Source organism: Centropristis striata, chromosome 16, assembly GCF_030273125.1.
Source record: "Centropristis striata isolate RG_2023a ecotype Rhode Island chromosome 16, C.striata_1.0, whole genome shotgun sequence".
Taxonomy (NCBI): domain Eukaryota; kingdom Metazoa; phylum Chordata; class Actinopteri; order Perciformes; family Serranidae; genus Centropristis; species Centropristis striata.
In genome coordinates, this window is record NC_081532.1 from 24,843,098 (window position 1) to 24,854,519 (window position 11,422).

The following is an 11,422-nucleotide window of genomic DNA, read 5'->3' on the forward strand; positions in this document are numbered from 1 at the left end:
TTTATTCATGAGTGGGACAAAAACAACTAAATAAGGGCTACATTAAATCTTTATTCATTTAATTAAATAGAAATATCACTTTAGATAAGTTTAAAAATAAAGGCAATATCGCGAAAATAAGGACATGTGTAACATCCCTCCTGCAGTATACACAGGTAACCTCACCTAGCGATAACCTCACCTAGCGGTAACCTCACCTAGCGGTAACCTCACCTAGAGGTAACCTCACCTAGAGGTAACCTCACCTAGTGATAACCTCACCTAGCGGTAACCTCACCTAGCGGTAACCTCACCTAGAGGTAACCTCACCTAGAGGTAACCTCACCTAGCGGTAACCTCACCTAGCGGTAACCTCACCTAGCGGTAACCTCACCTAGAGGTAACCTAACCTAGCGGTAACCTCACCTAGCGGTAACCTCTCCTAGCGGTAACCTCACCTAACAACAGAAACAGAGCTAATGGAAAAATGGCGAAGCATCAGGGAGACGAAAATGCTGAATGTCTCAAAAAGAAAAAGAGAGGGTACCATGAAAGTCTCATTGAGTTTGGCTTCATAGAAGTAATTGACAATGGGGGGGTCGCCAAAGTTTACAATGGTCAAAATGTGGGTCCCTCAAGAAAAAGTTTGGGAACCACTGGTCTAGTAAACCAAAAGGAAGAGCTAAAGGACACACTGTCTCCCCTGCAGTGATGATGAGAACCAGCAAAGCTTTACACTGAAATACTCCTGGCCCCAGACTGACTGACTGACTGACTGACTGGATGACTGAATGACTGGATGACTGACTTAATGTGTGCTGTGATGCAGGTACACGGCCTCCTCTGATCAAAGACCTTCCAGAGCCCATAGAGACCCTGATGACCCGGTGCTGGGACAAAGAACCCTGCCAGAGACCGTCCATGGAGGAGGTCAAAAACACCATGAGCCATCTCATGAAGGTATGTGGTGTCCCAACACGTGCTGTTATCATCTTTTTTTTTTTTTTTTTTGAACCAACTATGTATTGGTGTACATATGTATTTACACATCTTTTAGTTTGCATCAGATTTTTCTTTCTGTTACATACATACAGAAAACAACTAAACAAAGTTATTTATGAAATGTATAGACTGAACAGTCAAACTAATATCAGTTTGGCAAACAACTTAGCTGTCTAGTTTTTTATTTTGAAATAAGAAATATCAGAAACCTAAATACCATAAACGCCCAATGTAACGTATATGTCACATCACAGATCTTTGACATTTAGGGGTAGAATTTTTTTTAAAAACACCAGAAATGTGTTCTATGTGGTTCACTATGTGAACACTATGTGGTATATCCCCCATAATTTTCCTTTAAGGATTACTGGGTCTGGGTTCTTATGGGTTAAAATAAAGACGATAACTGTATTCCTCTGTATTTATAAAGTGTTGGAACTCTTCATTTAATGCGTTAATGCTTTGTCAGAACCAACAGATGACATTTTTGATAATTTTTTCCATCAAATGGGGCTTTATGAATCCGATGGAGCTGTAACGGTTCTGTGTTTGGATCTTGCAGTACTTCCCAGGCTCAGACGAACCTCTCAAGCTTCCTCACCAGTCTTCTGCCAGCAGAAGCGGCTCTTCATCAGCCACAAGCACAGGTAACTTCTACTAATGCATCGTTGTTTCTGTCCACTTAAAGAAAATATCTATAGTCAACAGGGTGTGTGTGTGTGTTTGCGTTCAATTCAAAACAGTTTTAATTCTATATGCAAGAAACACAAACTTACCTCGAAGGGCTTTAAAGGCTCTAGAGCAGGGATGGGCAACTGGAGGCCTGGGGGCCACATACGGCCCGCACCCTCACTTGAAGTGGCCCTCAGTACAACTACATGCATTTGAGCATGAAATCTTAAAAGTGCAGTGTAAAAATGCACAAATTTCCTATTTATACAATAGGAGCTGTCGCTTTTTTTAACTTCTTAAGTGTCCTTGTTCTATTCTGTGTTTTTTTCTACTGTTGTTTTTATTTGTTCTACCTCTGTATTTTATTCTATTGTATTTTATTGTACTTGAATACCGGACTGCTGTGACAACCAAATTTCCCTTTGGGATGAATAAAGTTATCTCTTTATCTCTCTATCTCTCCATATATCTCTATATCTCTATATCTCTATATCTTTACTTGTGTGTTGTATGAACTCTCATGTGTACATGGCTTTGGATAAAAGTGACATTTTCTGTGTGCAGGCTCCTATGCTGACTACACCATCAACAGTAACAAGAGTGATGACAACACAGAACACAGAAACTCAGTCGGCAGAGAAGAAACCCTGAAAAGTTTTGAGGCCAAATTTCCACTTCAGTTCAAACCCTCAAAGGTAACGATCAGAAGAAGAAGAAGAAAACACATCAAACACTGATAGTACACAATCATACTGACTGCATTTTCTGATTTCACCTTTCTTCTGGTCCCCTCAGACAGCCACACTGCGTGCTGGTCTGTCCAGGGTGTCCAGTGTAGAGAGTCAAGCAGGACGCTCCCAAAGCCCCACCCACTGCACCAGCCCCATCACCACCACCAGCCAATCAGAACTGAGGATGACAATTAGTCCCACAGGTGAGAAAACCAACTGATACTGAGGCTCCGCTAGCAGGCTACACAACAGCTGTTTTATTTATGGAGCATTTTATCAAACATTTTCCAGTCTCAAACTTCAGTCAATCAATCAATGGATCAGTACATTTGTTTTACGTATTAAATCCTCTGTTCTGTCAGATCTGTGTTTTAAAAAGAGTCGCTTGGTAGAATGGCTCTGTCTGCTATGCCGAGGTTCAGCCAAGTTTAGTCCAAAGACATCTTCCTCATGTATCAAAGAGTGCGTAGCTTTCATACTAAAGATGGCGTATTCCCAAAACTAGAAAAGTACATACGCAAACTCACCTCAACATGTATCAAACTGTTCTTACGCCAGCTTCAGCACCTTTCCTTGATACAGTGGCTTGCAAAAGTATTCATCCCCCTTGGATGTTTCACCCTTTTGTTGCTTTTACACATGAAATCATGGTGGATATAATTTGGCCTTTTTAAAAAGAATTTGCAAAAAAACCCTCTTTCATATCAAAGTGAAAACAGATTTTTACAAAATAGTATAAATGAATTAAAAATCTATAAGGTAAAATCAATGAGTGCATAAGTATTCATACCCTTTAAAGTAACTGAACTAGTAGACTAGAGTTCGAGCTAGTTGATGCAGCAGAGTCACAGTTAGTGAAATGGAGATCAGCTGAGTACAGTTGATGTGTGTCAAGTGATTATAGTATAAAAAAACATGTGTCTGGTAGGTCCAGTCTCTGGTTCATCACTATTCCTGCTACAATAGTACCATGAATACAAAAGAACACTCCTAGTAACTAGTAACCTAGAAAAGATCATTGAACAGTGGAAGTCAGGAGATGACTACAAAAAAAAAAAAAAAACTTACTGGACATCCCACAGAGTTCAGTTAAACCATCATTAAGGAATGGAAGCAGTATGGACCTTGTTTAAATCTGCCTAGAGCTGGCCGTCCTCACAATCTGAGTGACCTGACAAGAAGAAGACTGGAGAGGTTGGTCACCAAGACACCTAGGACCACTCTGCAGGAGTTATAGGCCTTATAGTTCTTCTACAGTCGGAGCTGTGCGGGAGAGAAAAAAAGCTCATCAAATCTCACCTGGAATTCACCTAAATGCATGTGGGAGACTCCAGGGTCAATTGGAAGAAGGTTCTACAGTCTGATGAGACAAAAACTGACCTTTTTGGCGATCAGACTAGACACTATGTTTGGCGAACACCAACCACTGCACATCACCACAAACGCACCATCTCCAGCGTGAAGCATGGTGGTGGCAGCATCATGCTCTGAGGATGCTCCTCAGCAGCAGGTCCTGGAAGGCTGCAGGACCAGTCTTCTTCTTGTCAGGTCACTCAGATTGTGAGGACGGCCAGCTCTAGGCAGATTTAAACAAGTGACATACTGCTTCCATTTCTTAAAGATGGTTTAACTGAACTCTTTGTGATGTCCAATGAGTTTAAATTTTTTTTTGTAGTCATCTCCTGACTTCCACTGTTCAATGATCTTTTCTGAGTTACTAGGAGTGTTCTTTTGTATTCATGGTACTATTGTAGCAGGAATAGTGATGAACCAGAGACTGGACCTCCCAGACACGGTTTTTTATACTATAATCACTTGACACACATCAACTATACTCAGCTGATCTCCATTACACTAACTGAGACTCTGCTGCATCAACTAGCTGGAACTTTGTTGAATTAGTTCAGTTACTTTAAAGGGTATGAATACTTATGCAGTCATTTATTTTACCTTATAGATTTTTAATTAATTGACATTATTTTGTAAAAATCTGTTTTCACTTTGATATTAAAGAGGGTTTTTTTGCAAATTCTTTTTAAAAAGGCCAAATTAATATCGACCATGATTTAATGTGTAAAAGCAACAAAAGGGTGAAAATTCCAAGGGGTATGAATACTTTTGCAAGGCACTGTACATCCCAACCAGCTGGAACTGAGCGCACATGCACGAGCCACCAGCCACGCCCCGGCCCCTCCCCAAAATGAATACGCAAATGACTATAAATCGCCGGCATGCCCACTGATTATTGACAAAACAACGACAAAGCAACTTACTGCCACTGCGCGCCAGGTGGACGTGGTGATCTCCGGGGTGGAGGCAGGAAAAATTAGCTTTTTGTCGCCTCAGGTGTGGGATCAGCAACAAGATGTCACTGTGGCTGTTAACCAGCCGGATCAGAGACCTGCACCATGACAGAAGGGTGAATTATTTTTATAGTTTATAGCTCTCGGAAAATGGAGGGGAAATGCCGTTTTCCACCATCAATAACCCGTTCTAAATATGAGGGGATAGATGATTTTTTTCATCTATTTTCATATTTTAGACTTCACCTGCGTACTGCTGCTGACTTGTGCAATGATATGTTGAAGTCTATATGTTTTGATGTTAAGATTGTATATTTTCTTAAGTCTATATATTCTGCTATTTCCACTATTTTTATACATACCGAATTTCCCTCCGGAGATCAATAAAGTACTTGAGATTCTGATTATGGAGCGCACACATTTTTCACAGTTAACCTGCCTTAATTACTGTGTCAAAGTCCCGATCGCCGACCGCTTCCCCTTTGGTTTAACATGGAGATATTAACGCTGCAGGTGCACAGCGATCCATGACCACAGATCCCTCTCCCCGGAGAAAAAACATGTGTTGGAAATCCTTTCAGAATACGTCAGGTGTGGTGCATATTTGTTCCCGTATTTGATGTTTAATTGGGACAACAAGTTAAGTGTAGCTTATAAACTGATGCATAAAAATGATTTTGGCAGCATTACGCACTGGCAGCTCTAACGGCTCTGGCTACATTTAATAACGGTGGCGTTTAGAAGGAGCGTGTGTTGAGGGACCCTTCTGTCATGGGGCAGGTCTCTGATCCGGCTGGTTAACAGCCACAGTGACATCTTGTTGCTGATCCCAGAGCTGAGGCGACAAAAAGCTCATTTTCCTGCCTCCACCTGGAGATCACCATGTCCACCTCGCGTGCAGTGGCAGCAAGTTGATTTGTCGTTGTTTTGTCAATAATCAGTGGGCATGCCGGCGATTTATAGTCATCTGCGTATTAATTTTGGGGAGGGGCCGGGGCGTGGCTGGTGGCTCGTGCATGTGCGCTCAGTTCCAGCTGGTTGGGATGTATCAAGGAAAGGTGCTGAACCGGGCGTAAGAACAGTTTGATACAAGTGGAGGTGAGTTTGCGTACGTAATTTTCTAGTTCTGGGAGTACGCCATCTTTCAGTATGAAAGCTACGCACTCTTTGATACATGAGGCCCCTGGAGTCTGACTCATACAGGCAAAGCTTTGAGTGAAGGTGCACTGCCACCACGGCGCCACTAAGGGGCGCTACAGTGCAACCTTTCACTGTTTGTCTTTGTGCAGATGTGTGAGTGTGTGTGTTTTCTGCTACAGGAGCTATTTAACACTCACTGTGTGTGTGTGTGTGTGTGTGTGTGTGTGTCTTTGTGTGTGTGTGTGTGTGTGTGTGTGTGTGTGTGTCTTTAGCGACTAATGGTTTGGACAGCTCCATTCCCCTGGCCTACCTGAAACTGGATCACCAGTTACAGGTAAGTTGAAAATTCATGCAATGTGTTTGTGTTAATTAAAACATAACATAAAAATAAAACATTTTTTTACAATACTTCTACTGCAACTGTTTATATTAATGATGATAATAATTATAACAATATCTCATAGTTGTTTGACTGATTTTGTTGTCCATTATGGTTTGATGTGCCATACATATTTCATTTAGTTGTTAGAATGAAGGAACATGTGTGGAACATGTCTCAGTGGATGTGTTTAGTTCCTGTTCACAGCTAAAGTTATTTTTTAGTTATTATTATTAGTTATTACAGTTATCCCATTAAACCTATCAACTAAAAGCCTATATAGCATCTATGAAAGTTTCATTCATCAACTGTTAGTGAAAGAATACAAATAGGTAAATAAATTAAAAAGAGCAACATTCCATTAAGTTCATAAATACTTTCACTAACCATTGTTAAAGAGCTACGTTTTTTCTGTGTGTATTAGGAATTTTTCACAATAAGTGACATATATATCAGAGCACACATAGTAGAAACTAAATAGAATTAAATGCATGTAATACTTTATGCTAGGGCTGGGCGATATATCGATATAAAAATATATCGATATATTTTTAAATGTGATTTGGAATTAGGCAATATGGCATATATTGATACAGTTCATATTTAGTTATTTTGTAGTGTTCTTTATTCTTTTCTCATATAAATATATTTATTTCAGAAAAATATTGGCCTATTTTATTTAATAGGCTTTTTTTATTTAAGATATTTTTTTATTTAAATGTGCACTTTATAGAGCTTTGACTTAAAAAAAAAAAAAAAAGCTACTCCTGTTATACAGTATTTATGTTCACTTAAATAAACGGCTTCAATAAAACTACTTGTGACATGTCATCTTTGACTGAACATTTGTTCTCACTTTGTGATAAAAATATCAGGATATATATTGTATATTGATATTCAGCCTAAATATATTGGATATGACTTTTGGTCCATATCGCCCAGCCCTATTGTTTTACAAGAAACAGGTGAAAATGTAACTGATGCACTCTGTAGACATGCTTGAACATATGTTAATTTATTTGAGTTTTTGTCCACTTTTCTCTTTCTCTTAACATGTATTGATGCTGAACCAGAAATAGGCAGGGGTTGACACGATTTATTAATTCATTAACTTATAATTGTAGTAGTTCCATATATTTCTGGTTCCTTGTAGGTTGGAGTTTGACCTAAATAGTTTGCCTCTTTGGTGTACCATTGTAAAGTTTGCAGGGTTGTTAATTTCAGTATAAACAGTGGTTTTGCTTTGATCCGCAGCATTATGATGTGAATGTTGGTACACCCTGAACATATCACTGAGCTGTCCCTTTGCTTCCAGCCCCTGGCTCCGTGTCCAAACTCCAAAGAGTCCATGGCCGTGTTTGAACAGCACATCAGGATGGCTCAGGAGTACCTTAAGGTCCAGTCAGAGATCGCTCAACTGGTTCTGCGGAAGTAAGTCAGGTCACAGGTTGTATGTTATCTTTACCTGATTTATAGTCGATTCAATTAAATTCAGTTTTATTTATGTAGCCCAGAATCACAAATCACAGATTCACCTCAAAGGGCTTTACAGACTGTACATGGTACAACACCCTCTGACCTTAGACCCTCACAGAGGCCAGGGAAAAACTCCTCAAAAAACCCTTTTAACCCTCTGGAGTCTCCAAAAGCACCAAATCCAGACTTGTTGACTCCATCCAGACTAGAAAACAAAGCAGCGTGGAGCCCTACTGTAAATTTACCTCTAAAGTTCTGGCTGTAAACTCCATGAGGCCAGTTTCAGTTTGAAGATGATATACCAAGTAAAACTGGAGACAAGCTCAAATATATTTAGTATCAAATGATAGAACTGGATGGAACCCTCTTATATGTTAGATTTGACACCTTTGTTCATATTTGACACATTTAAAATTCTTTATTGAGCATGAAATTGTTTTAAAAGTAAAAAAAAAAAGATTTAAAAATTCACATTTTATTTTGGACTAAAGGACTAAAAGAGATACAAAATGACCAGAAAAGTCACAAAATGACTAAAAAAAGACACATAATGACCAAAAAAGACACAAAATAACTACAAAACACACAAAATGACCAAAAAAGACACTAATTTACTAAAAAAGACACATAATGACCAAAAAAGACACAAAATAACTACAAAACACACAAAATGACCAAAAAAACCCCACGAAGACACAAAATGACCAAAAAAGACACTAATTTACTAAAAAAGACACTAATTTACTAAAAAAGACACAAAATAACTAGAAAAACACATAAAATAACTAAAAAACACACAAAATGACCAAAAAACCCCACAGAAGACACAAAATAACTAAAAAAGACACAACAAAAGACACAAAATGACTTACAAAGACACAAATTGACTAAAAAATACAGAAATTGACCCAAATTGTTACGCTAAACACAAAGACCCAAATCAAATAGAGTCCCACTAGAATAAAAAACAGAGTTGATGACAGGATCACACACAATCACAAGATCACATTTATGTTGGTTTTTCTTTCTTTCTTTTTGGTTCAAAATGTTGATCCAGTAAGTCAGAATAAAAAATCAATTATTATCAGGTCATATAGGTGAGGTTGTGCTGAAAACAAATATACAAACATGGCATTTAAACATTTTTAAGTGGTCTATACAGGTAGGATGAAAAGGATTCAAAAGTGGACAAAATAACCCAAGACTCCAGGGAAAAAGAATAATATTTGGTATGGTAACATGTCTGCGTGTAGCTGCGGTGTTGCTGTGTAAAGTGAGGAGTTAATCTACATTCCCTCTGTGTTCAGTTGTAATCAGTAGTCACCAGTGGACTAAAAATCACAAAGGTATTGCTATGCTAACCAAAAATAATTGTTATCTGGGTGATAAGATTTCAGGTCAGACTTATGACCCAGTGTAGCTTTAATCATCCAAAATAAAACATTCTGAAACACATGAGACATTTTCAAGGACATCTACTGCTGCTGGCTCTCGAGCTGTTATCATTCAGCATTTAAAGGAACAGTTCAACATCTTATCAAACAGGCTTATTCATTTTCTTTGTGAGAGTGAGATGAGAAGGTTGGAGTGGGGACATTGTTAGCCTAGCTCAGCATAAAGACTGGAAGCAGTGGGAAACGGCATGTGAGCACACCTGCTTGTTTCTACAGTTCTGTTTGGGAATGGATTGACTTCTTTGTTTTAGAGGCTAGTCAGGCCAGCTATTTCCTTCTAACTTGCGCTGAAGTCTCATGTCACTGAGATGAAGAAGGCAGACTAAAGCAAAAGCCGAATTCCCAAAAAGTTGATAAATTAAAGCTGCAAGCAGCGATGAACTGGCCCGAGCAGAGTGCACTGCAAATGATTTGTGTCTTACCAAGATAAAAAAAACTTTAGATTTAGAAGTGTTACATAATTTATCTTGTTTTAAGAGTTAATTTCTTATTTTAAGCGTTCAACATGCTTATTTCTAGATTTAATAATCTTAATTTAAGAAATCTTGTCAAGTGTAATTATCTGTCCATGCAGCAAGATCATTTCCCTCAGATTTAGTGTTTTTATCTTGTTTTTAGACACATCTTTTTCTGCAGTGAAGGCGTGACAATGGTGCTTACACCTGATGCGCCAAGTGGGTTGTTCCACAGGACCATCTGAGCAGCTGTACCTGGAAACTGAAAAAGTGCCGGCACTCTCCATAAATGCTGAAAATCTGAAAATGTTTCAGTTCCGTTCCTTATCCAAATCAGTGCCGTTCCTTAGTCATCAAAATAACTAAAAAAGACACAACAAAAGACACAAAATGACCAAAAAAGACACAAAATGACTTACAAAGACACAAATTGACTAAAAATTGCATCCAAATCTGATATAACTGATGCTTTTGCAGCATCTACGCAAACCTATTTAGGGGTAGCCATTGTTGTTTTGAACAAACACTGCCTCTCTGTGCTTCCACTAGCTCCTCATGACTCTCTACTTTTGAAAGTAGCCACTGACAGTAACAGGATCTGTGCTTCCCCCTCTGTTTAGACAGGACCTAATGTCTGAGCTGGAGCAGGACCAGAGGGAGCAGCAGACTTCATCTCGTCTCATCCAGGAGCACAGCAAACTGCTGGAGGACAACAGCAACCTGTCTGCCTTCTGCCAGGGCCTGAAGAGCAAACTGAGCCTTATCAAGAGTCAGAACCAGCAGCCCAGCTAGGACACAGTCCACATCTCCTCTGGTCTTTTTACTCTGCTCGGCTGCCTCTTTCTTTGATGGATGAGAGGAATCACTCCATGAAGTGACCATAAAGTAGGGAAGCCCATTATCTTGAGAAAATAACATTTTACTCACCACAACTCTATGCATCAAGATTCCTAGAAACCAGTTGGTGCTAACTGGTACCAATGCTGGTCAGCAATCTGCCTCAAACAGAAGTGTGCTCCAAAATTCCAGTCCAGAATGTGAGTGATACGACAAATAGTTTTTAGTACTCACGCCAATTATGTTGCCATACAGACATTTCCAATCAAGACTAAAAAATCACTCCAAGAGGAGAATACCAATGTAGAAGCCATTGTCACCACAGGAAAAGGCCTTCTATGGGCTGAAATATGTGCCACCAGAAACTGAATTTGAGTTATCTATATTTGAATTTGAATTGCTTAACTTCATGACATTAAAAAAGCTGAAATTTGAATCACATAATTTGAATTTGTATTGTTCTATATGAATCATTGCATTGAACAACTGAATCTGATTGTAATTGTAATTTTTATTTTATTTTATTATAGTTTGGAACTGAACATTCACTTCTCTACAATTCAAATTCATTCAGCAAAATTCAATTTCAATTTTCTTCGACGAAGATACACAGAACGCCTCTTCGGCAATCAGCCTCGTTTTTTTTATACATTTGTTGCCACCCGGTTGCCATAGTCGCCTCTTCAGGCCAATCAGCACCCTTCCGTTCCTTCCTCCTTCTTGCTAACTTGCCACCTGGTTTCCATTCGCCACGAAACGGAGGCAGAAGTTTGACTGGCTTGACGATGGATGAGGCTGGAACGGAACGGAAGTGCTGATTGGCTGAAGAGGCGCTATGGCAACCGGGTGGCAACAAATGCCGAAGAGGCGCTCCGAGATCTTCGTCGCAGAAAATTGAAATAGAATTTTGTGAACTGAATTTGAATTGTGAGAACTGAATGTTCAGTTCCAAACTAATAAATTAAATTTCAATTTCAAGATTCAGTTGTTCAAT

The 11,422-nt window shown here is 39.1% G+C and overlaps 1 protein-coding gene across 1 annotated transcript in view; it reads left to right on the forward strand.

The window, feature by feature from the left end:
* The window catches only part of LOC131987963 (mitogen-activated protein kinase kinase kinase 7-like), a 24,260-nt gene extending 13,448 nt beyond the window's left edge, over window positions 1-10,812 (forward strand). The window contains exons 8-14 of the mRNA XM_059352915.1: window positions 809-939; window positions 1,544-1,628; window positions 2,218-2,348; window positions 2,449-2,587; window positions 6,100-6,161; window positions 7,522-7,637; window positions 10,212-10,812. Coding sequence (XP_059208898.1) covers window positions 809-939; window positions 1,544-1,628; window positions 2,218-2,348; window positions 2,449-2,587; window positions 6,100-6,161; window positions 7,522-7,637; window positions 10,212-10,383 — 836 coding nt within the window. The 3' untranslated portion in view covers window positions 10,384-10,812. The remainder of the gene's footprint in view (window positions 1-808; window positions 940-1,543; window positions 1,629-2,217; window positions 2,349-2,448; window positions 2,588-6,099; window positions 6,162-7,521; window positions 7,638-10,211) is intronic.
* Window positions 10,813-11,422: the final 610 nt, after the last annotated feature.